The sequence below is a fragment of the Salvelinus alpinus genome, chromosome 30, assembly GCF_045679555.1.
Source record: "Salvelinus alpinus chromosome 30, SLU_Salpinus.1, whole genome shotgun sequence".
NCBI classification, from domain to species: Eukaryota; Metazoa; Chordata; class Actinopteri; order Salmoniformes; family Salmonidae; genus Salvelinus; species Salvelinus alpinus.
Genome location: NC_092115.1, coordinates 24,560,342 through 24,588,169, shown reverse-complemented (window position 1 = coordinate 24,588,169; position 27,828 = coordinate 24,560,342). Strand labels below are relative to the sequence as shown.

General features: G+C 42.7%; 1 protein-coding gene and 1 long non-coding RNA gene across 3 annotated transcripts in view; one reads left to right on the top strand and one right to left on the bottom strand.

Annotated features, from left to right (window-relative positions):
* Positions 1–213: 213 nt before the first annotated feature.
* Positions 214–19,793, top strand: LOC139560291 (uncharacterized). Its single transcript, XR_011671905.1, has 2 exons — positions 214–1,484; positions 10,065–19,793. It is a non-coding gene; the product is annotated as an uncharacterized lncRNA (long non-coding RNA).
* Positions 19,733–27,828, bottom strand: part of tnr (tenascin R (restrictin, janusin)) — a 177,691-nt gene continuing 169,595 nt past the window's right edge. For both annotated transcript variants that reach the window (XM_071376932.1, XM_071376933.1), the window contains exon 23: positions 19,733–27,725. In XM_071376932.1, the coding sequence (XP_071233033.1) occupies positions 27,603–27,725 (123 nt within the window). In that variant the 3' untranslated portion in view covers positions 19,733–27,602. The remainder of the gene's footprint in view (positions 27,726–27,828) is intronic.

The window sequence follows — 27,828 nt, the reverse complement described above, 5'->3', positions numbered from 1 at the left end:
GGAACTGTAATCAGGATGTAAAGACTAGCACTACCGCAGTCATTGCTCAAAGCTAGGATTCCCCTATTTGTGCTGCTAAATCAACCCATTATCTCTCCTAATTTCCTGTTTGGAAACTCTATTCTCAATTTTCATAATCTGTGACAGAAACCAAGAACACTGCTCAGCAGAAAACATTCTCATAAAGAAGTGGCTCTTCTTGGGAATCTTTGGGGGTAGGCTAAATATTGCCCTGCACAGCAGCATTAGGGTGCCTTTGAAACGTTACTCTGCACATTTTATGAGCTCGTGTGCTAATGAAAAGTAAATCAGAAGGATGCGGAGGCCAAAAATAGGCTAGGCCGTTCCGTTGCTAACCAGTCCCAAAAGCAAAGCAGGCCATGAGTCACTCCTGTAAAATGTTTTGGCCCAGTGCAATGAAAACAGGAGGAGGGATCTGAAGAACACACAATGTAGATTTGATGGAGATTACTCTATATATGGAAGTACCTCTCCTGTATTTTCAGTGATGGCATTGTAAAAAAAGTAGTTATTAGCTCTGATGTAAACAAAGACCTGTTTAGGAACTTTCCAATCCACTTTCTGACTGACTGGTCCAACATACAGCTTGTGTAAATGTGACTGGATGAAAGTAATTTGACTGTGATATCAGATTCATGTTAAAGAGACTATTGATTTCGAAAGTACGTCAATAAGTAGCCAATCAATTCCAGGCTAAAGGTCGAACTTGAGGCAGGGGCGTCAATTGGGTATGGCAGAGTACAGCAGACAACATACCCTAGCTCAACACCAACAATTTAAAATAGGCTACAAAAATCATTCCAATCCCGATTAAAAGGAAATTAGGTTTGCAAGAAAGGCATTTCACTATACTTTTGCATGCAATATTAAAACTTAACATTTAGCGGGCTGGTTTTAAGACCATGCGGGCAGCTCAGAGTGGACGGGGAGGCTGTTTGCCTCGCTGCAGTGAACAGCTCTAAAGAATGCAGAGGTGGAAGATGGCTGTAGATGACTACGTAACTCCTGTTTGACTTGATATGAAATGAAACTACAGTTTTTAATCCCAGTGCATAGAAACAAATTGCTGTATGACGTGCTGTATGAATTGTTGTCGTCAAAATGTATGTCCCTTGTCAGCTGAGGTGAATGAAGCTACAGCAGCCAAGGTGTTCTACGAATGGTTTTAAATTGTGTAGAAATGCAGTAAATAACTTTATAAAAATGACGTGGATTAGCTGAAATTACACCACTGACTCAAGGTACATTTGACCACATGATATACTGGACACACTGTTTAAACCGGTTGGTTATTCCCACATGACTCATCTCTTCCTTCCCGTTATTCAAGTATTTTAAAAGGCAGAATAAAGAAGGCACCTTGTCAACCTGTCCGGACATGGATTAAGAGACCCTACCAATGCTTGGATTTGTTATTCTCAGTAGTTGACTACTAGGGTATACTGTCTGGTACATACAGTCCAGTAAGTCAGACAACATCTATAGTATGAATAGAAGCGTCTGTTTTCAGGAGGAAATCAGCAAGATGGAGACATGCACTTGTGTGGTCTGGCAACTTACTTTCTGTTTCTCTGTCTGTATTGTTCTGTTGCATTTCTCAGTAAGTTACCCAGTATCACCATGTGGTATGTACACAGAAAGGAAGAAATTCCGCAGAAACTCTTAAAGAAGTGCATATTTTTTTGGGGGGGGTAACTTTACCCACTTGGCACAGACATCATTTCAACGTCTAGTTTTGAATGACATTTGGTTGAGTTTTTAAAAAAGTATATATTTTTATTTTTTTTAGCTTTATTTAACTAGGCAAGTCAATTAAGAACAAATTCTTATTTACAATGACGGCCTAGGAACAGTGGGTTAACTGCCTTGTTCAGGAGCAGAACGACAGATTTTTACCTTGTCAGCTAGGGGACTCGATCTAGCAACCTTTCGGTTACTGGCCCAACGCTGTCAACTAATGTGAATTTAACGTGAAATCAACCAAAAAAATCACTATGTTATTGGTTTTAGGATAAAAGTTGGGTGAAAAATAGACTAAATTCCCTCCGTTGATGACTTTTTGCAAATTCAATCCGTTTTCCATGTTGATTCAACATCATCACATTTATTTATTTTTGTTGAAATTATGTGGAAACAACAACATAACAGCCTAGTGGGTTGTTATGTTATTGTATTCGCAATAACCTGCAAGTTCAAACAAAAACTAAAATATAAACGCAACATGCAACTATTTTACAGATTTTCCTGAATTACAGTTCATATAAGGAAATCAGTCACCTTAAAAAAAGTAGAGGCATGGATCAGAAAACCAGCCTGTATCAAGTGTGACCACCATTTGCATGCTCAATGGGTGACATGTCTGGTGAGTATGCAGGCCATGGAACAACTGGGACATTTTCAGCTTCCAGGAATTGTGTACAGAGCCTTGTGATATGGGGTTGTGTATTATCATACTGAAACATGTCAATGTAAATAGTCGGGAGACCATTTGATTATATGTTCAGCAGTCTTATGGCTTGGGGGTAGAAGCTGTTAAGGAGCCTTTTGATCATAGACTTGGCGCTCCGGTACCGCTTGCCGTGCGGTAGCAGAGAGAACAGTCTATGTATGGAGTGGAGTCTTTGACAATTTTTTGGGCCTTCCTCTGACACAGGTCCTGGGTGACAGGAAGCTTGGCCCCAGTGATGTACTGGGCCGTACGCACTAGCCTCTTACGGTCAGATGCCTAGCAGTTGCCATACCAGAAAGTGATGCAACCAGTAAGGATGCTCTCGATGGTGCAGCTGTAGAACTTTTTGAGGGTCTGGGGACCCATGACAAATCTTTTTCAGTCTCCTGAGGGGGGAAATATGTTATCGTGCCCTCTTCACAACTGTCTTGGTGTGTTTGAACCATGATAGTTTGTTGGTGATGTGGACACCAAGGAACTTGAAACTCTCGACCCACTCCACTACAGCCCCGTTGATGTTAATGGTGGCCTGTCAGCCCGCCTTTTCCTGTAGTCCACGATCAGCTCCTTTGTCTTGCTCAAATTGAGGGAGAGGTTTTTGTCCTGGCACCACATTGCCAGGTCTCTAACCTCCTCCCTATAGGCTGTCTCATTGTTGTAGGTGATCAGTCCTACCACTGTTGTGTCGTCAGCAAACCTAGTGATGGTGTTTGAGTTGTGTTTGGCCACGCAGTCGTGGGTGAAAAGGAAGTACAGGAGGGGACAAAGCACACACCCCTGAGGGGCCCCAGGGTTGAGGATCAGAGTGGCAGATGTGTTGTTGCCTACCGTTACCACCTGGGTGCGGCCTGTTAGAAAGTCCAGGATCCAGTTGCAGAGGGAGGTGTTTAGTCCCAGGGTCCTTAGCTTAGTGATGAGCTTTGTGGAGACTATGGTGTTGAACACTGAGCTTTAGTCAATGAACAGCTTTCTCACATAGGTGTTCCTTTTGTCCATGTGCGAAAGGGCAGTTTGGAGTGCGATTAAAATTGCATCGTCTGTGGATCTATTGGGGCGGTATGCGAGTGGGTCTAGGGTTTCCGGGATGATGGTGTTGATGTGAGCCATGACCAGCCTTTCAAATTACTTCATGGCTACAGATTAGAGTGCTACGGGTTAGTAGTCATTTAAGCAGGTTACCTTGGTGTTCTTGGGCACAGGGACTATGGTGGTCTGCTTGAAACATGTTGGTATTACAGACTCGGTCAGGCACAGGTTGAAAATGTCAGTGAAGACACTTGCCAGTTGGTCAGGGCATGCTCGGAGTCCACATCCTGGTAATCCATCTGGCCCTGCGGCCTTGTGAATGTTGACTTGTTTAAAGGTCTTACTCTTATCGGCTACGGAGAGCGTGATCACACAGTCTTCCAGAACAGCTCATGGTTTGATTTTTGCTCTGACATGCACTGTCGACTGTGGGACCTAATATAGACAGGTGTGTGCCTTTCCAAATCATGTTACATCAATTGAATTTACCACAGGTGGACTCCAATCAAGAAACATCTCAAGAATGATTCCTGGATACAGGAAGCACCTCAGCTAAATTTCGAGTTTCATATCAAAGGGTCTGAATATTTATGTAAATTTCTGTTTCATTTCTGTTTCTGTTTCAGTTTTTTTTCATAAATTAGCAAACATTTCTAAAAACCTGTTTTTGCTTTGCCATTATGGGGTATTGTGTGTAGATTGGTATTGTGTGTAGATTGCTGAGGATTTAAAAAACATGTAATCCATTTTAGAATAACGCTGTAAAGTAACAAAATATGGAAAAAGTCAAGGGGTCTGAATACTTTCCGAAGGCACTGTATATATTTTATACAGTCTTTTTTTATCATCTTCATCAAGGATGCCAATAATTCTGGAGATACTTTTTCATTTGAAAAACTTGGTTAATCTCGTATTAGTTTGTTTTATTATGAATGCCAGTGACATCTATTTTTCAGGTAACTGTCATTAATCAATATATTAAAGTAGGTACTTTACCTTCATTATATGCAACTCAAATAATCAATAACTGAATTGCTGGTAATGATCTATGCAGTTCCCATAAGGATACCTGCCACAACATATGTAACTGGATGTTTCCTAACTTTATATTTCAGGCAGTTGTGGAATCTTATGATTATAGGGCTCCCGAGTGGCACAGCGGTTTAATAACCTTTACTTAATATCCATCCCGGATCCGGGATCCTCCTCATCAAAAAAGCTGACTAGCATAGTCAGGACAGGGATATCATTCTACACAAGGCTGGAATGGGCTACAAGACCATTGCCAAGCAGCTTGGTGAGAAGGTGACAACAGTTGGTGCGATTATTCGCAAATGGAAGAAACACAAAAGAACTGTCAAACTCCCTTGGCCTAGGGCTCCATGCAAGATCTCACCTCGTGGAGTTGCAATGATCATGAGAATGGTGAGGAATCAGCCCAGAACTACACAGGAGGATCTTGTCAATGATCTCAAGGCAGCTGGGACCATAGTCACCAAGAAAACAATTGGTAACACACTACGCCGTGAAGGACTGAAATCCTGCAGCGCCCGCAAGGTCCCCCTGCTCAAGAAAGCACATATACATGCCCGTCTGAAGTTTGCCAATGAACATCTGAATGATTCAGAGGACAACTGGGTGAACGTGTTGTGGTTAGATGAGACCAAAATGGAGTTCTTTGGCATCAACTCAACTTGCCGTGTTTGGAGGAGGAGGAATGCTGCCTATGACCCCAAGAAACCATCCCCACCGTCAAACATGGCGGTGGAAACATTATGCTTTGGGGGTGTTTTTCTGCTAAGGGGACAGGACAACTTCACCGCATCAAAGGGACGATGGACGGGGCCATGTACCGTCAAATCTTGGGTGAAAACCTCCTTCCCTCAGCCAGGGTATTGAAAATGGGTCGTGGATGGGTATTCCAGCATGACAATGACCCAAAACACACGGCCAAGGCAACAAAGGAGTGGCTCAAGAAAAAGCACATTAAGGTCCTGGAGTGGCCTAGCCAGTCTCCAGACCTTAATCCCATAGAAAATCTGTGGAGGGAGCTGAAGGTTCGAGTTGCCAAACGTCAGTCTCGAAACCTTAATGACTTGAAGAAGATCTGCAAAGAGGAGTGGGACAAAATCTCTCCTGAGATGTGTGCAAACCTGGTGGCCAACTACAAGAAACATCTGACCTCTGTGATTGCCAACAAGGGTTTTGCCACCAAGTACTAAGTCATGTTTTGCAGAGAGGTCAAATACTTATTTCCCTCATTAAAATGCAAATCAATTTATACAATTTTTGACATGCGTTTTTCTGGATTTTTTTGTTGATATTCTGTCTCTCACTGTTCAAATAAACCTACCATTAAAATTACAGACTGATAATTTCTTTGTCAGTGGGCAAACGTACAAAATCAGCAGGGGATCAAATACTTTTTTCCCTCACTGTAAATCATAGTTTTAGCTACCATCACAAATAGCACCGAAGCAGCCAGAATAATTACAGAGAGCAACGTAAAATACATAAATACTCATCATAAAACATTTATGACAAATACATGGTGTACAGCAAATGAAAGATAAACATCTTGTGAATCCAGCCAATTATTCCGATTTCTGAAGTGTTTTACAGCGAAAACACAATATAGAATTATATTAGCTTACCACAATAGCCAAACACACAAATGCATTTATTCACCGCAAAAGGTAGCTATCGCAAAAACCAGCAAAAGATATAAAATTAATCACTAACCTTGATCAACTTCATCAGATGACAGTCTTATAACATCAGGTTATACAATACACTTATGTTTTGTTCAAAAATGTGCATATTTAGAGCTGCAAACCGTGGTTATACATTGTGAATATGTAGCATCGATTCATCAGAATGTCCGGAGCTATTTTGGACACTCACCTAATCTGACCAAAGAACTCATCATAAACTTTACATAAAAATACTTGTTGTATAGCAAATGAAAGATACACTGGTTCTTATTAATGCAACCGCCGTGTTAGATTTTAAAAAATAACTTTACCATAACAAACAGCTTGCGTTATTGCGAGACAGCGCTCCCAAAACGGCAGAGAATAGGACTAAACATTTTCCACAGAAATACGAAATAACATCATAAATTGTTCTTACTTTTGCTGAGCTTCCATCAGAATCTTGTACAAGGAGTCCTTGGTCCAGAATAAATCGTTGTTTGGTTTTAGAATGTCCATTTCTTCTGTCGAATTAGCAACCTTAGCTAGCCATGTGGCGCGAACATGCCCATCTTCTCTTGACGCAAAGAACGGAAAATTCCAAAAGTCCCAATAAACGTTGAATAAACTGATAAAACTTGGTTGAAAAAACCTACTTTATGATGTTATTATCACATGTATCAAATAAAATCAGAGCCGGAGATATCCGCCGTGTATACCGAACGCTTATCAGAAGACAATGTCGACGTACTTCGCGCGCCAGAGAAGACAAAGAAATTTCCAGACCTGTCACTCCAAAAGCTCTTGTTCGGCCTCAGATCAAGCTAGACACCCCATTCCACCTTCCACTGCCTGTTGACATCTAGTGGAAGGCGTATGAAGTGCATGCATATCGATAAATATAAGGCAATTGAATAGGCAGGCCCTGGAACAGAGCATCGTTTTCAGATTTTTCACTTCCTGTATGGAAGTTTGCTGCAAAATGAGTTCTGTTTTACTCACAGATATAATTCAAACAGTTTTAGAAACTTGAGAGTGTTTTCTATCCAATAGTAATAATAATATGCATATTGTATGATCTAGAATAGAGTACGTGGCAGTTTAATTTGGGCACGATTTTTTCCAAAGTGAAAACAGCGCCCCCCTATTGACAAGAAGTTTTAAGGCACTGCATCTTAGTGTAAAAGGCATCACTACAGTCCCTGTTTTGAATCCAGGCTGTATCATATCCAGTCGGGATTGGGAGTCCCATAGGGCGATTGGCCCAGCGTCGTCTGGGTTTGGCCGCGGTAGGCCATCATTGTAAATAAGAATTTGTTCTTAACTGACTTGCCTGGTTAAATAAATAGGCATATTTTACCCCTCCTCTAAAAGAACAGACACATTGTAGAGAGTTTCCCACCAGGCAGTGGATTGACCTCATGTTCATTCCTGGCCTAAAATTCTTCAAGAGCAATGAGCTCACTCAAAATAATACAAACATAATAATAGCTCTAGCTCCAAGCTAGAGTCTAGAAGAGGCACATGCTACACAGCATGACTTAGATTATGATTCAATCATCAATGTAAAATTACATTAAAGAGACAGTAACAGAGGTCAAACATTGTGCGTTCCGTCGTATAACATGACATTATCTAACTGTATGGTTTAACCCACAAAATAGAACTAGAGAGCAGTCAAAATGAAATGCTGCTGTGTCTTGAATGTTTTCACTGGCATGTCCTGAGATTTCAATTCTATTACTTCTAGTCTACTTCCCAAATGGAACCCTATTCCCTTTATAGTGCACTACTACTTATAGTGCTATTTGGGGCGCATTCCTATACTTTTTCACCCTGAACGGCCTGTAACAGCTCTGAGCTGGACAGATATAGAACAGAGCCCAGAACCTTGAGGCAGAACAATAAAGTGGGCCTGAGACTTCACATTCACATGGACCAGGACGTGCTTACTTGGACTCCTTCCAGAGGGGCAGCAATAAGGTCTCCAGGACAAAACATGACTTATTTTGGAGACGAAGAAGCAAAGCATTAACAATGCTCGCCCAGTCCACAGCCTTAAGAGGCACTTTTGTGATTGTCTATGCTGTGGCATATTAATAAAGCGGACAAAAGAGAATGGTTTGAATAGACCCATGGATGGAAGGAGGATGGGATTTGTACAGAGATGATGCCTTTGAGCATCAATTACAACAAAAGATTGCACATTGTAGAGTAATTCTATACCTTCTGGCCATGTTGACTTATACACAGACGCTCTCTTTCCTGTATTATCTCAGCATGTGATAGGAGTCAACTCTGACCAGAATATTTACACTCCAGAAATTATGCTTTGTAAGCATGTCGCCACATGCAAGTATTGCATAGTCCTCATTTGTCATAGTCCTCGTCATGGACTGTTTAACAAAACATGAAGACGGATATCTTATGATTCTTTAATTAAAACATACAAGCCCATTTCAATAACTGCACAATGCTGACATAGTTTGCCTTTGTAATCATGGCTATTCACTATTGATGAGTTATCAGTGATTTGCTGGCAAAACTCTATGTGATCAGTTCAGATAATGACATCGTCACCTTGCACACAAACATACACAACACTAGATCACTGACTAAATCGCGCCCTACAAGAAGAGAAAAAGCAAGAGAGAGACAGCACAACATGTAGCCAAAAACTCATACCTCTTATTTTCCTGCCTCCAATGGAGTTGTCACTAGTCTTCTTCATGGCCTGGAAACATTCATGTTGAGTAGCCCCACTGGCTTACTAAATGTTAGCTATGTCAGAAGTATCAATGCTGCCCATCAATCCGTTCCCGGTCCCTCAATTCTCAATTAAGCCAATGTGTTACCGGCACTATTACACAATCCAACGGAGAGCAGCACTTGTCAGACCCAATTTGCTTCCAGGGCTCAGTGAGTTGTGAAACCAACGCAAGCCGCCCAACCAGGCCGAGGTTTGGGGCTGGTTTTACAGTGTCGCCTTTCATCACATTCCTCCCAGTGATCTGTGAAATGACTGGTGTGTTGGAAGAGGGGCAGAGGGACCTCAGGACCCATTAATGGTTTTCGTCCTTATACAGTATGTGTGAGACAATTGTGCAGTTAAGCAGGAGTACACACACGTTATGACGAGCACAGTGAAGAATACCAAGAGTCCTATTCTGGTGTTAAGCTCAAGCTGGCTACAGACACCAAACATCAGGTGTTGACATTTATCCTATGTTACTGTTTGTTATAGGTTCATTATTGTTTTACCACAGTATATTGCAATACCTCGTGACAACCTGGAGTCAGTGACATGTTTTTTCAATTAAGGCAGACAGAATTATGTTTTCAAAAGCAGCGCTGTGCATGTTATATTTGGATAAGGACAGAGTATAGATAGCCATGACTTGGGCCTAATCTTTGGTCTTTCCCACAGTATGCTGTTCTGTTTTTAACATAACTACTTCCGGCAGTAATTGTGTTGTTCATTATTTAGTGCATCATTTCTGCTCGCTAGACATTTTTATTTAATTAATGACTAATTAAGACATGCTATTATTGTCACGCCAGCTCACGCTCTTCCTCCCGCTGGCACTCAAGGGCGCCAGGATCCCCAGCATTACGCACTCAAGCCACCATTAGTACGCACACCTGCCATCCCCCTGTCACGCGCATCAGCGATCATTGGACTCACGTGGACTCAATTACTTGTGTCATTACCTTCCCTATATCTGTCTGTTCCCAAGCTCTGTTCCCTGCTTTGGGATTAATTGTCTCATGTCTGTGTTACCCGTGTTCCAACACTGTTCCTGTCTTGTTTCCTTGTCTGTTCCCGAATAAATGTCTGACTACCTGCTTCTCCTGTCCGGCGTTGGCCCTTACAGAATCGCGAAGCCATGACACGAAGCATCGGGGAGTACTGGTGTTCCGGTTGGTGGTGACGTCAGTCCTGGGTCGCCGCCGATGGAACTGGGGGTGCCTAGCCAGCTCGTCGGGCTTCCACGCCCTAGCTGGCTCGAGAGGTTTCCTTCCGCCCATCCCACGTCGGGCCTCAGCCGGATCGTCAGGTCTTGTTCGCCCAGCCGGCTCGTTAGACTGTTCCGTCTCCGACGGATCATCGGGCTTTCACACGCAGCGGGATCGACAGGCGTTCATGCCTCAGCCTTGACGTCAGGCTCCTATGCCTCAGCCGGCTGGCCAGGAAACTATTACAAAAACTATTACGGACTACAAAGGGAAACCCAGACGTGAGCTGCCAGTGACGCGAACAAACCAGATGAGCTAAATGCCTTTTATGCTCGCTTCGAGGCAAGCAACACTGAAGCATGCATGAGAGCACCAGCTGTTCTGGATGACTGTGTGATAATGCTCTCGGTAGTCTTCACTGACATTTTCTACCTCTCCCTGACTGAGTGTGTAATACCTACATGTTTCAAGCAGACCACCATAGTCCCTGTGCTCAAGCAAGCGAAGGTAACCTGCCTTAATGATTTCCCACCTGGACAAAAGGAACACCTACGTATGTGAGAATGCTGTTCATTAACTACAGCTCAACGTTCAACACCATAGTGCCGACGAAGCTCAAAACTAAGCTAAGGACCCTGGGACTAAACACCTCCTTCTGAAACTGGATCCTGGACTTCCTGACGGGCCGCCCCCAGGTGGTAAGGGTAGGCAACAACACGTTTGCCACGCTAATCCTCAACACTGGGGCCCCTCAGAGGTGTGTACTTTGTCCGCTCCTGTACTCCCTTTTCACCCACGACTGCGTGGCGAAACACAACTCTAACACCATCATTAAGTTTGCTGACGACACAACAGTGGTAGTCCTGATCACCGACAATGACGACACAGCCTATGGGAGGTCAGAGAACTGGCAGTGTGGTGCCAGGACATAAACCTGGCACCACACTGCCAGTGTGGAACAGATTCCACACTGGCAGTGCGATTTTGTCACCGCAGTGACACCACCTGCGTCACTACCTGTTGACTACCTGTTGAGTCTGCAGACGTGTTGCTGTGCGTTTTGCTGCCAACTTTACTTTACTTTGCTAGCTGACAACTTTACGTTTTTTTTGTTTTGTTTTTAATTACCGTTTATATTTTTAGTTTTTCCATCGCAACTTTCTTCCCTCATTCAACTTTTTCACTCCGGACGCTTTATCTGGACATGGTTCGTCAACACCTTCAACAGCCGAAGCTAAGTACTAACATTAACATGATGTCTTTTAATTGCAGTCGCTGTACTCATAATATACAGGAGAACGATCGCCTTACGGCGAGAATAGCTGTGCTACAAGCCCAGCTTCAGACGCAATCGTTAGGCAAGGGTAATTTCAGTGTAGGAAAGGAAGAAACAGCGTCTGTGCCACCAGTAAGTACAGATAGTAACGTTAGTATAAATCCCCCCGCACAGTCCCCGCAGCCGGACAACTTTCTCATGGCTTCTGGAGGGAAATGCTGTTGGAATGCTCAACCGGTGTCGCTCATTCAGCCGACAGAAACTTTCAACCGGTTCTCCCCATTATGTAGCGAGTCGGAGTCTGAGTCTGAGTTTTCTCTTGTCTCTACTCCTCCCGTTACGGGGTCTGAGACGCCGAAGGCTCCCACCATTAGCTCTGACAAATTGAAAACCCTAGTCATTGGCGACTCCATTACCCGCAGTATTAGACTTAAAGCGAATCACCCAGCGATCATACACTGTTTACCAGGGGGCAGGGCTACCGACGTTAAGGCTAATCTAAAGATGGTGCTGGCTAAAGCTAAATCTGGCGAGTGTAGAGAGTATAGAGATATTGTTATCCACGTCGGCACCAACGATGTTAGGATGAAACAGTCAGAGGTCACCAAGTGCAACATAGCTTCAGCGTGTAAATCAGCTAGAAAGATGTGTCGGCATCGAGTAATTGTCTCTGGCCCCCTCCCAGTTAGGGGGAGTGACGAGCTCTACAGCAGAGTCTCAGCACTCAATCGCTGGTTGAAAACTGTTTTCTGCCCCTCCCAAAAGATAGAATTTGTAGATAATTGGCCCTCTTTCTGGGACTCACCCACAAACAGGACCAAGCCTGACCTGCTGAGGAGTGACGGACTCCATCCTAGCTGGAGGGGTGCTCTCATCTTATCTACCAACATAGATAGGGCTCAAAACTCCTCTAGCCCGACAATGAAATAGGGTGCAGGCCAGGCAGCAGGCTGTTAGCCAACCTGCCAGCTTAGTGGAGTCTGCCAATAGCACAGTCAGTGTAGTCAGCTCAGCCATACCCATTGAGACTGTGTCTGTGCCTCGACCTAGGTTGGGCAAAACTAAACATGGCGGTGTTCGCCTTAGCAATCTTATTAGGATAAAGACCTCCTCCATTCCTGCCATTATTGAAAGAGATCGTGATACCTCACATCTCAAGATAGGGTTACTTAATGTTAGATCCCTCACTTCAAAGGCAGTCATAGTCAATGAACTAATCACTGATCATAATCTTGATGTGATTGGCCTGACTGAAACATGGCTTAAGCCTGATGAATTTACTGTGTTAAATGAGGCCTCACCTCCTGGTTACACTAGTGACCATATCCCCCGTGCATCCCGCAAAGGCGGAGGTGTTGCTAACATTTACGATAGCAAATTTCAATTTACAAAAAAAAAAATGGCGTTTTCGTCTTTTGAGCTTCTAGTCATGAAATCTATGCAGCCTACTCAATCACTTTTTATAGCTACTGTTTACAGGCCTCCTGGGCCATATACAGCGTTCCTCTCTGAGTTTCCTGAATTCCTATCAGACCTTGTAGTCATAGCAGATCATATTCTAATTTTTGGTGATTTTAATATTCACATGGAGAAGTCCACAGACCCACTCCAAAAGTCTTTCGGAGCCATCATCGACTCAGTGGGTTTTGTCCAACATGTCTCTGGACCTACTCACTGCCACAGTCATACTCTGGACCTAGTTTTGTCCCATGGAATAAATGTTGTAGATCTTAATGTTTTTCCACATAATCCTGGACTATCGGACCACCATTTTATTACGTTTGCAATCGCAACAAATAATCTGCTCAGACCCCAACCAAGGAGCATCAAAAGTCGTGCTATAAATTCTCAGACAACACAAAAATTCCTTGATGCCCTTCCAGACTCCTTCTGCCTACCCAAGGACATCAGAGGACAAAAATCAGTTAACCACCTAACTGAGGAACTCAATTTAACCTTGCGCAATACCCTAGATGCAGTTGCACCCCTAAAAACGAAAAACATTTGTCATAAGAAACTAGCTCCCTGGTATACAGAAAATACCCGAGCTTTGAAGCAAGCTTCCAGGAAATTGGAACGGAAATGGCGCCACACCAAACTGGAAGTCTTCCGACTAGCTTGGAAAGACAGTACCGTGCAGTACCGAAGAGCCCTCACTGCTGCTCGATCATCCTACTTTTCCAACTTAATCGAGGAAAATAAGAACAATCCAAAATTTCTTTTTGATACTGTTGCGAAACTAACTAAAAAGCAGCATTCCCCAAGAGAGGATGGCTTTCACTTCAGCAGTAATAAATTCATGAACTTCTTTGAGGAAAAGATCATGACCATTAGAAAGCAAATTACGGACTCCTCTTTGAATCTGCGTATTCCTCCAGGGCTTAGCTGTCCTGGATCCGCACAGCTCTGCGAGGGCCTGGGATCGGGAGAGACACTTAAGTGTTTTAGTACTATATCTCTTGACACAATGATGAAAATAATCATGGCCTCTAAACCTTCAAGCTGCATACTGGATCCTATTCCTACTAAACTGCTGAAGGAGCTGCTTCCTGTGCTTGGCCCTCCTATGTTGAACATAATAAACAGCTCTCTATCCACCGGATGTGTACCAGACTCACTAAAAGTGGCAGTGATAAAGCCTCTCTTGAAAAAGCCAAACCTTGACCCGGAAAATATAAAAAACTATCGGCCTATATCGAATCTTCCATTCCTCTCAAAAATTTTAGAAAAAGCTGTTGCGCAGCAACTCACTGCCTTTCTGAAGACAAACAATGTATACGAAATGCTTCAGTCTGGTTTTAGACCCCATCATAGCACTGAGACTGCACTTGTGAAGGTGGTAAATTACCTTTTAATGGCGTCAGACCGAGGCTCTGCATCTGTCCTCGTGCTACTAGACCTTAGTGCTGCCTTTGACACCATCGATCACCATATTCTTTTGGAGAGACTGGAAACCCAAATTGGTCTACACGGACAAGTTCTGGCCTGGTTTAGATCTTACCTGTCGGAAAGATATCAGTTTGTCTCTGTGAATGGTCTGTCCTCTGACAAATCAACTGTACATTTCGGTGTTCCTCAAGGTTCCGTTTTAGGACCACTATTGTTTTCACTATATATTTTACCTCTTGGGGATGTTATTCGAAAACATAATGTTAACTTTCACTGCTATGCGGATGACACACAGCTGTACATTTCAATGAAACATGGTGAAGCCCCAAAATTGCCCTCGCTAGAAGCCTGTGTTTCAGACATAAGGAAGTGGATGGCTGACAACTTTCTACTTTTAAACTCGGACAAAACAGAGATGCTTGTTCTAGGTCCCAAGAAACAAAGAGATCTTCTGTTAAATCTGACAATTAATCTTGATGGTTGTAAAGTCGTCTCAAATAAAACTGTGAAGGACCTCGGCGTTACTCTTAACCCTGATCTCTCTTTTGACGAACACATCAAGACTGTTTCAAGGACAGCTTTTTTCCATCTACGTAACATTGCAAAAATCAGAAATTTTCTGTCCAAAAATGATGCAGAAAAATTAATCCATGCATTTGTTACTTCTAGGTTAGACTACTGCAATGCTCTACTTTCCGGCTACCCGGATAAAGCACTAAATAAACTTCAGTTAGTGCTAAATACGGCTGCTAGAATCCTGACTAGAACCAAGAAATTTGATCATATTACTCCAGTGCTAGCTTCCCTACACTGGCTTCCTGTTAAGGCAAGGGCTGATTTCAAGGTTTTACTGTTAACCTATTAAGCGTTACATGGGCTTGCTCCTACCTATCTTTCCGAGTTGGTCCTGCCGTACATACCAATACGTACGCTACGGTCACAAGACGCAGGCCTCCTAATTGTCCCTAGAATTTCTAAGCAAACAGCGGGAGGCAGGGCTTTCTCCTATAGATCTCCATTTTTATGGAACAGTCTGCCTACCCATGTGAGAGACGCAGACTCGGTCTCAACCTTTAAGTCTTTACTGAAGACTTATCTCTTCAGTAGGTCATATGGTTGAGTGTAGTCTGGCCCAGGAGTGTGAAGGTGAACGGAAAGGCTCTGGAGCAACGAACCGCCCTTGCTGTCTCTGCCAGGCCGGTTCCCCTCTCTCCACTGGGATTCTCTGCCTCTAACCCTGTTACAGGGGCTGAGTCACTGGCTTGCTGGTGCTCTTTCATGCCGTCCCTAGGAGGGGTGCGTCACTTGAGTGGGTTGAGTTACTGACGTGATCTTCCTGTCTGGGTTGGCGCCCCCCCTTGGTTTGTGCTGTGGTGGAGACCTTTGTGGGTTATACTCGGCCTTGTCTCCGGATTGTAATGTTGGTGGTTGAGGATTTCCCTCTAGTGGTGCGGGGGCTGTGCTTTGGCAAAGTGGGTGGGGTTATATCCTTCCTGTTTGGCCCTGTCCGGGGGTTTCTTCGGATGGGGCCACAGTGTCTCCTGACCGCTCCTGTCTCAGCCTCCAGTATTTATGCTGCAGTAGTTTATGTGTCGGGGGGCTAGGGTCAGTTGGTTACCTGGAGTACTTCTCCTGTCTTATCCAGTGTCCTGTGTGAATTTAAGTATGCTCTCTCTAATTCTTTCGTTCTCTCTTTCTCTCTGAGAACCTGAGCCCTAGGACCATATGTCAGGACTACCGGGCATGATGACACCTTGCTGTCCCCAGTCCGCCTGGCCTTGCTGCTATTCCAGTTTCAACTGTTCTGCCTGCGGTTACGGAACCCCTACCTGTCCCAGACCTGCTGTTTTCAACTCTTAATGATCGGCTATGAAAAACCAACTGAGATTTATTCCTGATTATTATTTGACCATGCTTGTCATTTATGAACATTTTGAAAATCTTGGCGCTCTCTAATTTTCTCCTTCTCTCTTTCTTTCTCTCGGAGGACCTGAGCCCTAGGACCATACGTCGGGACTACCGGCCGTGGTGACTCCTTGCTGTCCCCAGTCCGCCTGGCCTTGCTGCTATTCCAGTTTCAACTGTTCTGCCTGCGGTTATGGAACCCCTACCTGTCCCAGACCTGCTGTTTTCAACTCTTAATGATCGGCTATGAAAAGCCAACTGAGATTTATTCCTGATTATTATTTGACCATGCTTGTCATTTATGAACATTTTGAAAATCTTGGCGCTCTCTAATTTTCTCCTTCTCTCTTTCTTTCTCTCGGAGGACCTGAGCCCTAGGACCATACGTCGGGACTACCGGCCGTGGTGACTCCTTGCTGTCCCCAGTCCGCCTGGCCTTGCTGCTATTCCAGTTTCAACTGTTCTGCCTGCGGTTATGGAACCCCTACCTGTCCCAGACCTGCTGTTTTCAACTCTTAATGATCGGCTATGAAAAGCCAACTGAGATTTATTCCTGATTATTATTTGACCATGCTTGTCATTTATGAACATTTTGAAAATCTTGGCGCTCTCTAATTTTCTCCTTCTCTCTTTCTTTCTCTCGGAGGACCTGAGCCCTAGGACCATACGTCGGGACTACCGGCCGTGGTGACTCCTTGCTGTCCCCAGTCCGCCTGGCCTTGCTGCTATTCCAGTTTCAACTGTTCTGCCTGCGGTTATGGAACCCCTACCTGTCCCAGACCTGCTGTTTTCAACTCTTAATGATCGGCTATGAAAAGCCAACTGAGATTTATTCCTGATTATTATTTGACCATGCTTGTCATTTATGAACATTTTGAAAATCTTGGCGCTCTCTAATTTTCTCCTTCTCTCTTTCTTTCTCTCGGAGGACCTGAGCCCTAGGACCATACGTCGGGACTACCGGCCGTGGTGACTCCTTGCTGTCCCCAGTCCGCCTGGCCTTGCTGCTATTCCAGTTTCAACTGTTCTGCCTGCGGTTATGGAACCCCTACCTGTCCCAGACCTGCTGTTTTCAACTCTTAATGATCGGCTATGAAAAGCCAACTGAGATTTATTCCTGATTATTATTTGACCATGCTTGTCATTTATGAACATTTTGAAAATCTTGGCGCTCTCTAATTTTCTCCTTCTCTCTTTCTTTCTCTCGGAGGACCTGAGCCCTAGGACCATACGTCGGGACTACCGGCCGTGGTGACTCCTTGCTGTCCCCAGTCCGCCTGGCCTTGCTGCTATTCCAGTTTCAACTGTTCTGCATGCGGTTATGGAACCCCTACCTGTCCCAGACCTGCTGTTTTCAACTCTTAATGATCGGCTATGAAAAGCCAACTGAGATTTATTCCTGATTATTATTTGACCATGCTTGTCATTTATGAACATTTTGAAAATCTTGGCTCTCTCTAATTTTCTCCTTCTCTCTTTCTTTCTCTCGGAGGACCTGGGCCCTAGGACCATGCGTCGGGACTGCCGCCCGTGGTGACTCCTTGCTGTCCCCAGTCCGCCTGGCCTTGCTGCTATTCCAGTTTCAGCTGTTCTGCCTGCGGTTATGGAACCGCCACCTGTCCCAGACCTGTTGTTTTTCAACTCTTGATGATCGGCTATGAAAAGCCAACTGAAAATTATTCATGATTATTATTTGACCATGCTTGTCACTTATGAACATTTTTGAACATCTTGGCATAGTTCTGTTATAATCTCCACCCGGCACAGCCAGAAGAGGACTGGCCACCCCTCATAGCCTGGTTCCTCTCTAGGTTTCTTCCTAGGTTTTGACCTTTCTAGGGAGTTTTTCCTAGCCACCGTGCTTCTACACCTGCATTACTAGCTGTTTGGGGTTTTAGGCTGGGTGTCTGTACAGCACTTCGAGATATTAGCTGATGTACGAAGGGCTATATAAAATAAAATTGAATTGAATTGAACCTCTCGCTCAATGTGAGCAAGACAAAGGAGCTGATCGTGGACTACAGGAAAAGGCTGGCCGAACAGGCCACCATTAACATCAATGGGGCTGTAGTGGAGCGGGTCAAGAGTGTCCACATCACCAACAAACTATCATGGTCCAAACACACCAAGACAGTCGTTTAGAGGTCAGGACAACACCTTTTCCCCCTCAGGAGACTAAAAAGATTTGTCATGGGTCCCCAGATCCTCAAGAAGTTCTACAGTTGCACCATCGAGAGCATCCTGACCGGTTGCATCACTGCCTGGTATGGCAACTGCTAGGCATCTGACCATAATGCGCTACAGAGGGTAATGTGTATGGCCCAGTACATCACTGGGGCCAAGCTTCCTGCCATCCAGGACCTATATACTAGGCAGTGTCCGAGGAAAGCCCATTAAAATTGTCAGAATCTCCAGTCACCCAAGTCGTAGACTATTTTCTCTGCTACCGCACGGCAAGCGGTACTGGAGCGCCAAGTCTATGACCAAAATGCTCCGTAACTGCTTCTACCACCAAGCCATAAGACTACTGAACAATTAATCAAATGGCCACCGGACTATTACATTGATCCCCCCTCTATTTGTTTTGTACACTGTAGCTACTCGCTTTTTATTATCTATGCATTGTCACTTCACCCCTACCTACATGTACAAATTACCTCTAACCTGTACCCCCGCACACTGACTTGGTACCGGTACCCCCTGTATATGGCCTCGTTATTGTCATGTTATTGTGTTACTTTTTAATATTTTTTTATGTTTTACTTTAGTTATTTGGTCAATATCTTCTTGAAATGTACTGTTGGTTAAGGGCTTGTAAGTAAGCATTTCACGGTAAGGTATACACTTGTTTTATTTGGCGAATGTAACAAATAAAGTTTGATTTTATTTAATTTTTAAAGCTTAAGCATGATATCCAGGTTGTGTGAGTGTCTGTCAGACTCTGAGGTTGTGTCCCTATGTAATGCACTACTTGATCAAAATAAGTGCACTATATAGGGAATAGGGTGGCGCGAGATTTACACCCTCTCCCACGGATTTTCAAGGGCCAGCGAGAGCTCACCGGACGCCGCCGGAACCACAACGCTTTCCAGGGCTTGGGCCCCTCTCGGAGCAAACCCATTCCAGGGTGCCCTGCCCTTCACAAAGAAAAGATAACTCTCCCGGGATCGGTCGCGTTGCTATTTGGGACATAGCCTCAAGTTTCCGTCAGGCTCTTCCTCTGTGGGTCAGTTAGTGTTGGGTTTGATGGCAGCCCCTTTGCTGCAGCCATCACAGACTCACACACTTTCATGAACTCACAACATACTGTACATGTGAGTTACTGAGAATACATTCTCTGTAAAAAAAAATAGGCCAAGAGATTTGAAAGATATTGAATGATATATATTCAAGCAAAAAAACAACTATTAGTGTAAGTGAAATTATTGTTAGATTGTTGTGTTCATTTATAAAACATGTAAATGGACTTGAAACAGAAAATAACATCTAAAATAACTGCACTTGTAAACAGCAACATTGACTATTGGAATATTTTATTAATATGTAGAAAATGTATTAAAAAATTTACTATACAGTACATGTTTTTAAGTCAAACTAGAACTAATCTGATCAGTAATATCCAAGATTATACAACACAATCCAGATACTAATCAAAGTAGCTTTTCCACGGTCTCAACCTTCCTCAACATTCTTCATGGGATCTTAAGCCAAACAGGTAAAGTACACCTGTTAACATTCCTTGGGGCTCTTTTCAGCTATACAACAGTGTTGCATCAATTGAAAAATTAATAACATAGCTGTGTCTAGTAGTCATACATACCACAATATAAATAAATGACAGGAAAATATTCCACACACTTACTATAAGCCTGATTAAATGACACAACAGAGGAACAGATTGTGGGTTTGAGTTGTGAGCCAGTGCGAGTTGTTGTTCCAGTAAATTGGGAAGCTGTGATTGGTTAAGTAACGGGGAAATATGGAACATTCTGAAGCACTAGATGAGCTGCTACCATCTGTTATGCAAATGAATAATAGAGTAAAGTCTGCCCTCAACATTGTTAGAAAAATGCAGTCTTAATTTCACTCCCATCCTTACACAGGAAAAATCTTGAAACCTCTCTCAGATATAAATACAAAGATATGCTGTATGTGTTCCAGATAAAACAGAGACGCTTCACAGTATCTCATCTGTTCAAATAGAAGAGCAGACCACAGCTTCTCATACAAGTCACCGCTCATAAATCCTTTAAGGTCGAGATGCTTACTTGGCCTCAGGCTATCGCATTCAAAACCCTAACTGCATCCCACATGGCACACTATTCTGTATATAGTGCACTAATTTTGACCCTGGTCAGGGAATAGGGTACCATTTGGGATGTAGGTCCAATCTGACTATTGTCCTGATCCTCCTACATCAGCTACTGGGTAGAGAGGGCAACAACATTAATTTAGAATGCCTACTAACAGAGTAACAGCAATGTTATTCCTACAGCATATCAAATCTATATTTCTGAGCACTAAGCACTAATGATTCTAGGGCAATGTAATCAAAGATACTGGTAAACAAACCAAGGTATCTAAATGCCGTTGTTTCCAATGGGAGCAAATTAAGCACTGTGGTAGAACAAGCAAGGACGTGGGCAGAGCCAAGCACGAGCTAGTGAGATCCTACTGGTGCTTTTTAGCATGTATTTGCATATTTCTGTTAGGGAACGCCTTCTCTGTGAAGTACGTGTGTGCAATAACTCAATTCGCCCTTGTACTCCTACTAACAACACATTATTTGCACTCTGTTCGTAACAGATTCTAGTTTTGGGAACAGAAAACTGTACTGAGAGCAATGTTAATTAGCAGAATGTCGGCCAGGTTTCTTCTAGATCAATTTTCTCCCACATCTCGCCACTGGACTTCCTCTCATCATTATATTTGATGGTGAGTGGAAATTGTAAAACAATGCTTCAGATTAATGCATCTTGTGAGACATCTAGCTCCTTCTTCTGTCGGTGATATAATCATCCTAAAGTGATGAGATAATTCACCCATAATCTGCATGATGTTTTATACAGCCATGCAATTGTCCGTCATTTAATTTACATAGGATCTGTGATAAACTGTGACTAAAGCGTTAGTCTTTTCTGTGAGGTTGATTATGTGCAGTCCTATTATCAGAACCATAGAAATGGAATCACAACGGTGTGTGTTAGACCCATTCTAGTGATTATATTTCTAAGATCAGAACTATTCCTTCTCCTTTATGATGAAAGTGATGGCATGGGAGCAATAGTAGGACAGATCGAGTTGGCCCTAAGGGGAAATAAATTTTTTCCCCCAAAATGTAAGAATTAACCACATTCTTCCCGAGTGGAGCAGCGGACTAAGACACTGCATTTCAGTGCTAGAGGTGTCACTACAAACCCTGGTTTGATCCTGGGCTGTATCACAACCAGCTGTGATTGAGAGTCCCATAGGGCAGCGCACAATTGGCTCAGCGTCCTCCGGGTTAGGGTTTGGCCTAACCCGGAAATAAGAATTTGTTCTTAACTGACTTGCCTAGTTAAATAAAATAAAAACATCTATACAGTTCCAGTCAAAAGTTTGGACACACCTACTCATTCAAGGGTTTTTCTTTATTTTTTACTATTTTCTACATTGTAAGATAATAGTGAAGACAGCGAAACTATGAAATAACACATATGGAATCATTAAATAACCAAAAAAAGTGTTCAACAAATCAAAATATATATTATATTTATATTCTTCAAAGTAGGCATTCTTTGCCTTGATGACAGCTTTGCACACGCTTGGCATTATCTCAACCAGTATCATGAAGTAGTCACCTGGAAAGCATTTCAATTAAAAGGTGTGCCTTGTTAAAAGTTAATTTGTGGATTTTCTTTCCTTCTTAATGCGTTTGAGTCAATCAGTTGTGTTGTGACAAGGTAGGGGTGGTATACAGAAGATGTTTCTATTTGGTAAAAGACGAAGTCAATATTATTGCAGGAACAGCTTAAATAAGCAAAGAGACGACAGTCCATCATTACTTTAAGACATGAAGTTCAATCAATCCGGAAAATGACAAGAACTTTGAAAGTTTCTTCAAGTGCAGTCGCAAAAACCATCAAGCGCTATGATAAAACTGGCTCTCATGAGGACCACCACAGGAAAGGAAGACCCAGAGTTACCTACCTAAGTTAATTAGAGTAACCAGCCTCAGAAATTGCAGCCCAAATAAGTGCTTCACAGAGTTCAAGCAACAGACACATCTCAACATCAACTGTTCAGAGGAAACTGTGTTAATCAGGCCTTCATGGTCGAATTGCTGAAAAGTAACCACTAGTAAAGGACACCAAAAAGAAGAAGAGACTTGATTGGGCCAAGAAACACCAGCAATGGACATTAGACCGGTGGAAATATGTCCTTTGGTCTTTGTGAGACGCAGAGTAGGTGAACGGATGCTCTCTGCATGTGTGTTTCCCACCATGAAGCATGAAGCATGGAGGATGAGGTGTGATGGTGTGGGTGTGCTTTGCTGTGACACTGTCAGTGATTTATTTAGAATTCAAGGCACACATACCCAGCATGGCTACCACAGCATTCTGCAGTGATACACCATCCCATTTGGTTTGCACTTAGTGTGACTATAATTTGTTTTTCAACAGGACAATGACCCAACACACCTCCATGCTGTTTAAGGGCTACTTGACCAAGAAGGAGAGTGATGGAGTGCTACATCAGATGACCTGGCCTCCACAATCACCCAACCTCTACCCAATTGAGATGGTTTGGGATGAGTTGGACCACAGAGTGAAGGAAAAGCAGCAAACAAGTGCTCATTAGACGTGGGAACTCCTTCAAGACTGTTGGAAAAGCATTCCAAGTGAAGATAGTTGAGAGAATGCCAAAAGTGTGCAAAGGTGTAATCCATGCTAAGGGTGGCTACTTTGAAGTATCTCAAATAATTTTTGGGTTACTACATGATTCCGTATGTGTATTTTTTTGAGTTTTGATGTCTTCACTATTATTCTATAATGTAAATAATAGGATAAATAAAGAAAACCCTGGAATGAGTGGGTGTGTCCAAACTTTTGAATGGTACTGTCTATTATTCTGCTTCACAGTTGCTGTCTAGTAGAGGTCTGACAATGCCTGGTAGAGGTATACTTTATTTACACAGTTCGGTTTCCACAGTTTATGGATTTAGTACCAGCTTCACAAATACTCCTGTCACGTACACTACATGGCCAAAAGTATATGGACACTTGCTTGTCAAACATCTCGTTCGAAAAATCATGGGCATTAATATGAAGTTGGTCCCCCTTTGCTGCTATAACAGCCTTCATTCTTCTGTGAAGGCTTTCCGTTAGATGTCGGAACATTGCTGCAGGGACTTGCTTCCATTCAGCCACAATAGCATTACTGAAGTCGGGCACTGATGTTGGTCGATTAGGCCTTGTTCGCAGTCGGCGTTCAAATTCATCCCGAAGGTTTGAGGTCAGGGCTCTGTGCAGTTGCAGTCAAGTTCTTCCACAACAATCTCGACAAACCATTTCTGTATGGACCTGAAATCATGCTGAAACAGAAAAGGGCCTTCCCCAAACTGTTGCCACAAAGTTCGGAGCACAGAATTGTCTAGAATGTCATTGCATCCTGTGGCGTTAAGATTTCCCTTTACTGGAATTAAAGGGCCTAGCCTGAACCATGAAAAACAGCCCCAGATCATTATTTCTCCTCCACCAAACTTTACAGTTGTCACTATGCAGTCGGACAGGGAACGTTCTCCTGGCACCTGCCAAACCCAGAATTGTCCGTCGGACTACCAGATGGTGAAGCCTAATTTATCACTCCATAGAACGCGTTTCCACTGCTCCAGAGTCCAATGGTGGCGAACTGTACACCACTCCAGCCGACACTTGGCATTGCGCATGGTGATATTGGGCTTGTGTGCGGCTGCTCGGCCATGGAAACCCATTTCATGAAGCTGTGCTGAAGCTGTGCTGACGTCGCTTCCAGAGGCAGTTTGGAACTTGATAGTGTGTTGCAACTGAGGTTGAACAATTTTTACACGCTTTGCGCTTCAGCACTCGGCGGTCCTGTTCTGTAAGCTTGTATGGCCTACCACTTTGCAGCTGAGCAGTTATTGCTCCTAGACGTTTCCACTTCACAATAACAGCACTTACAGTTGACCGGGGCAGCTGTAGCAAGGCAGAAATTTGACGAACTGACTTGTTGGTGCCAAGTTGAAAGTCACTGAGATCTTCAGTACGGGACATTGTACAGCCAATGTTTGTCTATGGAGATTGCATGGCGGTGTGCTCGATTGTATACACCTGTCAGCAATGGGTGTGGCTGAAGTAGCTGAATCCACTAATTTGAAGGGGTGTCCACATACTTTTGACAATGTTGTGCATGTGCAAAGTGTTGTCCTGATTTGTAAAGGCATGATTAAACAACGTTATATTCAGCATATTGAGATTCTATTACCTTTCTTACAGACAATACATTTTTTGTGGGTTTTATTTTCCTCCTCAGTATCCCTCAATCTGTTTATATTCTTTAGCACTCAGCATTCTCTCAGCCATCATTGATTACATGCATTTGCACTTGAGGTTCCCTTCAATAGTTAGATGTGCTTTTACATCGCAAGCCTAACACAAGATAACAGTATCTTACTACTCTAACACCGTTCGATCAAAATTCTAGTTCTTTGTAGATATTCTCTCTTTAGGCTCCCCTTGAACCATATCAAAACAGGTAAGGGTATTTAGTCACTGCATTTGAAATATAACTTTTCCAGCTCAGACAACTTGAATTCTTGGCAGAGATTCTGGGGGTTTAAATAGTGACAACAAGCTTAATGTGTGTGCACATTGCACACAGCCCTGCTAAACCAGGGGTGTGAAGGAAAAGGTTAAGTTACTGAAAGGAATCATAACATAAATAAGAACTACAGTATACCTGTCCTACAGCTTGGAATAGGCCTGCAACAACTTCTGGATAATCTTCTGGATAATCAGAACACTTCACTTGACCAAGCTTGAGGCTTTGCAAAATAAGACTGTGTCATTCTGATTGATTGATTGACAATTCATTAATTTCAGATTTCTGTAAAAGAGAGCAGGAGTCAGTAAGCATTTGGATTACAATTCGGGCACACCAGCGTTTGACAAAAGTGATATCTCTTATGTTACATACATTCCATCTGTTATCTACAGAGCTTCATCACTCTCATTCCTTGCAAAAAGTGCCATGAGGCAAAGTTAGTCTAAGTAGTTAATAAATAAGTACACATCCTATTCTAGTGAAAAAGAAAACACAATGTCTTGCTCTGGGAGATGCATTGCATTAACAGATCTGAAACAGTCACTTGACAAGCAGAATTCAGAAGAGAATTTCTACATTTAAATTCAAAATTAAATCAAAATCAAATCACATTTTATTTGTTACATGCGCTGAATACAAAGGGTGTGGAATTTACCGTGAAATGCTTGCTTTACGAGCCCTTCCCAACGATGCAGATTCTGATGACACGTTTGTTATTACCATGAAGGTGTTGATCATGATTGTTAGCATGCAGTAGGCTCACCCCTTTTCAAAACAAGTCTGTGTTAACAACTATGGTTAGAACAATAGGGGAAGTAGTATCAGCGTTTCTTAATGCTTCTATATTACTCTGCATCTACAAGGGTAAATACTGAAATATGTCTCCTCCTCCTAATTCTTATATGGATATATTAGTACCAGTAGTCTATAGGATGGACAATCACCATTGTTTCAAGTCATCAAGTCTAAAGGACAATGAACGACATAAAATGTACAAAATGATTATGACCCACTGTGTGGTTGTTACAGTTTGTAGAGATTGGGTGAGGGTATTTAAGCCATATCTGAATGAAAATACTAGTCAATTAGTCAATAAAAACAACTAAGGAGAACAACACAATTAAACGATTTGATGAAAAGTATTGGATAAGTAGGATTACAGTGTATCCATCAGATGTACATGGAGGACATGAGGGGTTCTCTACAGCAGGCCAAGTGTTACTTGCACTGGTGGCATAACATAGTTAAACATTAAATACGGGTGAGACAGGAGGATTGTATAATGTACAGGACGACTATCGAACACCAACATACAGTAAATGAGCTTATCAATTTCAAATCATTCACTAAAATACTGACAAAGAACTAATGTTCAAAAAGTAACCATGAGAATTGTTGCTGGGCCTAAAACCGAGGATCACAGAAACATCTGCTAAGGTGATGATGAGGTTACAAAGAAAGAGAGCTCTGTCGACAGCGCATTTTCTCTTCAGCAAATCTTTGGTTTCATGTCAGAACTATTAGCACCATCAATGCAAGTAACATAGTGTGGAAACATTTGAGAGCGCTACCTCCTATACAGGATCTTCACACAGCTTTGTATTTGTTTGTGGAGTTGGAATTTCCTCATGGAGAATACCGTATGTGAATATTGGTCACAATGTTATATATTTGAGTTATGCAGGGCAGTGTAAAGACAAGTATTGAATGACAATGGTCATACTATGTATTACCTCAGCGTAAATAACTTGCTCACTGTTATTTTCTTCCTAAATGGGGCACTGGAGTCTAGGCCTATACATTTCAAGTTGAGCAGCTATTGTTTGGTGATCCTGTTTCTTCCATTCCAACCAGGGTGTGGATTTGGGATTTTATTGTACATTCAAAAGCAAATTGGACAAATGGACATAAATAAATAAATAAATCAATAGCTGATGTTGAATCCACTGCTACAGACTGGTGTGTAGCTTGGTGAATGCTGATTGGCTCATTATGAGTGCCAATGTTTTGTCAATGTCCAATGAATTGCTCCATGCAGGCATTTGACTATGAAACTCATGGAGGGATGTTATTTCAATAAAAATATCAATAACAAGGCATCAAATTATATCATGTAATAAATTAACTTTGTTACAATATCAGTTATAAAAATAGAGATATCTTACTTGTTTACGGGCATATAGAATTTTGTTAAAATTACTTTTTTTAATGGGGAAAATAATCCTAGCTCTTATGTACTTATATTGTATAGATAGAGAGAAGTTCATGACAGCTACTCTGAGTTCATCTCTTCACCTTCCAGGACAGGGCAAATAACTAAACACAAAAATCTTATGGTTTACCTCCCTATTTTAGCAAATAGATAGCCTTAAAATCCAGACTGAATGGATTGTGAAACAAACATGAAACAGAGCTGAATTCAGTCTGCATATCCAGGCTAGCTAACAGAACCATTGTCATTCAAATTTTGTATAAATTGCATAGCTCCTCCTTTTGTCTTTCAGCCTTATGTAAAAGTAGGAACAGCAAGCTGGATTGGGGTTGAGGGGTAAGGTGTAGGGGTTTATTCTGGAGGAGTGGACCTCCTTCGCTTGCCACTGATGCTGCGGTAGTTGAACGGCCTCATTTTCATCTCCACAAAGGGGACAGAGAACTCATGGCCCTTCCAGTGGTACCAGTTGATACCCTGTATAGGATGAAGAGAGGACAATGTAGGATCAAGAGAGAACAGTGTTTGGAAACAGAGATATCTGATATGACACAACATGGTTTTCTTAGAATATGTACAG